The sequence below is a fragment of the Myotis brandtii genome, unplaced genomic scaffold (assembly GCF_000412655.1).
Source record: "Myotis brandtii unplaced genomic scaffold, ASM41265v1 scaffold650, whole genome shotgun sequence".
Lineage (NCBI taxonomy): Eukaryota > Metazoa > Chordata > Mammalia > Chiroptera > Vespertilionidae > Myotis > Myotis brandtii.
In genome coordinates, this window is record NW_005370517.1 from 74,762 (window position 1) to 78,690 (window position 3,929).

The 3,929-nt window shown below is 42.4% G+C and overlaps 1 protein-coding gene across 1 annotated transcript in view; it reads left to right on the top strand.

Annotated features, from left to right (window-relative positions):
• The window catches only part of LOC102240795 (zinc finger protein 547-like), a 30,604-nt gene that overhangs the window by 26,248 nt on the left and 427 nt on the right, over nucleotides 1–3,929 (top strand). Inside the window, exon 3 of the mRNA XM_014528753.1 lies at nucleotides 3,794–3,924. Coding sequence (XP_014384239.1) covers nucleotides 3,794–3,924 — 131 coding nt within the window. The remainder of the gene's footprint in view (nucleotides 1–3,793; nucleotides 3,925–3,929) is intronic.

Consider the following 3,929-nt stretch of genomic DNA (forward strand, 5'->3'; position numbering starts at 1 on the left):
CGAGGGAGAGACAGAACCTTCCATGATGAGAGAGTCATGGATTGGCTGGCTCCTGCAAGTCCCCCACTAGGGATCGAGCCCACAACCTGGGGCATGTGCCCTTGACTAGAATCGAACCTGGGACCTTTCAGTTCACAGGCCGACACTCTATCAACTGAGTCAAACCAGCTAGTGATTTTAATTCTTTATTCTTCTTTTATCTTCACCCAAATAGTGAGGATATTTTTTCCACTGATTGTTCTTTCTAAAAAGAGAATGGGAGACAGAGAGAGAGAAAGAGAAACATCGATTGGCTGCCTCCCACGTGTGCCTCTACTGTGAGTGGGGATCGGACCTGCAACCCAGGTATCTACCCTTGACTGGGAATTGAACCGTTGCCCTCCAGTGCACAAGGCAGCACTGTCATCAGTGAAGCACAGTGGCTAGGGATATTTATTTATTTATTCATTTATTTATTTATTATTCATTCATTCATTCATTCATTCATTTAAAGATATGTATTTTTATTTCCTAGAGCAGTGGTCCGTAAACTCATTAGTCAGCAGAGCCAATTATCAACAGTACTTCTTCAAAATAGATTCACCAAGGCCGAAAAGCAACTTTTGCGCATGGGCCACAAAGTTTCAATCGCACTATACGTGCCCATCCACTCCTGGTATTGTGGAAGAGCCACTCTCAAGGGGCCAAAGAGCCACATGTGACTTGCAAGCCGCAGTTTGCCAACCACGGTCCTAGAGGAAGAAGAGAGAGAGAGAGAGAAACATCAGTGATGAGAGGGACAGAGTCATTGATCAGCTGCCTCCTGCACGACCCCCCACTGGTGATTGAACTCGCAACCAGTGTAGTTGTCCTAACAAGGAATCGAATTGTGATCTCCTAGTTCATGAGTCAATGCTCAATCAGTGAGACGTACCAGGCAGCATTTATTTATTGATTGCAGAGACAGAAAGGGAGACAGAGAAAGGAAGAGAGTGAGGCATTGATGTGCTGTTCTACCCATCTATGCATTCATTGGTTGTCCCGTCCATGTGCCCTGATGGGGGATCAAACCCACAACCTTGTGGCATCAGGGCCACACACTCAACAACTGAGCCACCTGGACAGGATTCTGAATTTGTTTGTTAATTTCAGGAGCTCATAGTGGGATCTTGACAAATTTCTCTATGGTGGGTCATGTCATCTCTTAACATCAACATCTCTTATGTGCACTCTGGTTCATAGTGACAGGAGTAATGTCTTAACTTTCATGTCTTTTTTAACTTATTTTAGGCTTGTTTTATGTTTGTTTGCTTTTGCTTTAGTGTAGCTAATGGCTTGCACATTTTTATATCTTTTTTTTTAAATACCTTTTAGGTATTCCTTTCTTTTGTCTTGTCTCTCTTTTATTTATGTTTGTTCTAATATTTATGGTTTCTTTTCCTTTGCAACCTTCGGTTTACTTTCCTGTTGTGTTTTTAGTTTCCTGAGGTGCCATGTTAGGTTCTTTGAGAACTTTTGTGACAATGTAGGCATTTATCTCTATAAACTTACATTTTCTTTTTTAAAATATATTTTACTGATTTTTTACAGAGAGGAAGGGATAGAGAGGGATAGTGAGAAACATCGATGATAGGGAAACATCAATTCAGCTGCCTCCTGCACACTCCCTACTGGGGATGTTCCCGCAACTACGGTACATGTCCTTGATCAGATTTGAACTTGGGACCCTTCGGTCTTCAAGCTAACACTCTATCCCTTGAACCAAACCAGTTAGGGCTACATTTTCTGAATGTTATACATAAGCTTTGGTAGGTTGTCTTGTTATTTACTTTGCCTCAAGATTTTTTGAGATCTCTTTTGTTTTTGGCTACCCTGAAATTCTTATGTCTTTATTATTCCTTTTACATAGTGAGGAAGGGAAATGGGGGGAGAGAGATGAAGGAGAAACATCAATCGGCTGCCATGTGCACAGTTGAAAACAGGGTATGGAACCCACATTCTGATATGTGCCCTAACTGGGAATTGAACCCTCGACCCTTCAGTACACAGGACACTGCTCCAACCGAGTCACACTGGCTAGGGCATTGTGTAGTTTTTCGAAACAAAAATTTCCAGGGTTTTGGAGAACAGGCCACTAGGATCAATGAGAACAAAAGCACAGTGGCTCATAGTGGTATCGCTGACTCTTTATTTTTATTTAAAAAATATTTTTATTGATTTCAGACAGCAAGAAAGAGGGAGAGAGAGATAGAAACATCAGTGATGAGTTACAATTGGCTGCCTCCTACATGCCCCCGAGCTGGGACCGAGCCCGCAACCTGGTCATGTGCCCTTGACCTGAATCGACCTGGGACCCTTCAGTCCGCAAGTGGAGGCTCTATCCACTGAGCGCAACCGGCTAGGGCTGGCCCTCTTTTAAAAAAATATGTTTTTATTAATTTCTTAGAGGAAAGTCGGAGAGAAAGAGAGATAGAGAGAAACATTAATGATGAGAATGTGTCACTGATCAGCTCCCTCCTGCATGCCCCCTACAGGGGACTGAACCCACAAAAAACTGGGCATGTGCCCTTGAGTGGAATGGAACCTTGGACCTTTAAGTCCACAGGCTGACACTCTATCCACTGAGTAAACCAGCTAGGATGGATCCTTCCTTCCTTCCTTCCTTCTTTCCTTCCTTCCTTTATTTCCTTCCTTCCTTCCTTAATTATTTAGTTAATAATTAACCCTTTTTTTTTGACCTTAGGTATCTTCAAATGTGTTTCCTCACCCAGTTTCCTGTCATCCTTTCTATGCAGTTGTCCTTATTTGGTATTCTGTATTACTGTTTGTCTTCATGGTACTCTTATTCCCAATGCCTGTGGGATTTTTTTTCATGGATAGCTGTCTGCTTACTCTGGGATGGGGAAAGACTATCTCTGATTCTGCCGTCTTGCTGATGTCACTCACATAGGTCTTTTGCCTTTGATCTCATTTGTGGTTTGTTCTTCTACGGCAGTGCTGACCATACCTCGTTTTAGGTTTTATTTAGATCTTCATCATTTATCTCATGCTGTGGCTCAACTTGGATTTAAGAAGCAAAATCTTTTGTGCGTCACAGGAGAAAGATGACACCCAGAGGCAGTCTTTTCTTGGTGAAGGACTCTGGGGGCAGTTGTCATGCCTGGGCTCTGTTTCGTTCACAACTAGGAAGCCATTTTGTTGAACAACAAAAATGTTTTCTTACCATTGCCCACTCCTCTCCCAATTGTACTTCTTCTTATTTAATGTTGACACTTTGCCTATGACTCAGTTTTAATAGTGATCATTCTACTTGGACTCCCAGCCCATGGATAACCTTAACCTCTTTCAACTTTGCACTTCTACCTCTATCACACATCTCGGCTTTACTGCACTCCAATGTTGTTGCATGCCTGCAGAACTTTAGAGGGCACCCATATTATATTGACGCTGAACATCCCGTGCTTTACTATGATTGATATTTTATGGGTTTCAGCACATTGAAATTATTTTACACAGACTCATATCACCAGTATGAAAGGTCCTAAAGGAAGCCATTTGTGGAGTAATAACAAGCTGACCCTGCCTCTCTTCTTTTTGTGCCAGCCTATGCTTCTGTCCTCCCTTGGTGAGATTTTCCTCATCCAGTGACCTTTTGGGCCCTGTTATATATAACAGCCATTTCCTGAGAGTCTCGCTTACTTGTCTTGAAAATCATTTTTTTGAATCATGTCCAGTTGTGACATAAACAATTGTGGTGAAGATATTCTGTATTTATCAGGTCAACATGCACTTTACCTACGTTTCTTTTCTTCAGGTTGCTGCTGTGGAGCAGAGAATGTGGAGGAAACGACTGAACAGAAGGTTTCTGTAAGATTGTCACAGGCAAGGAATCCCAAGTTAGCCTTGTCTTCCCAGAAGAGTCACCCCTGTGAGAGTTGTGGGCTAGTCTT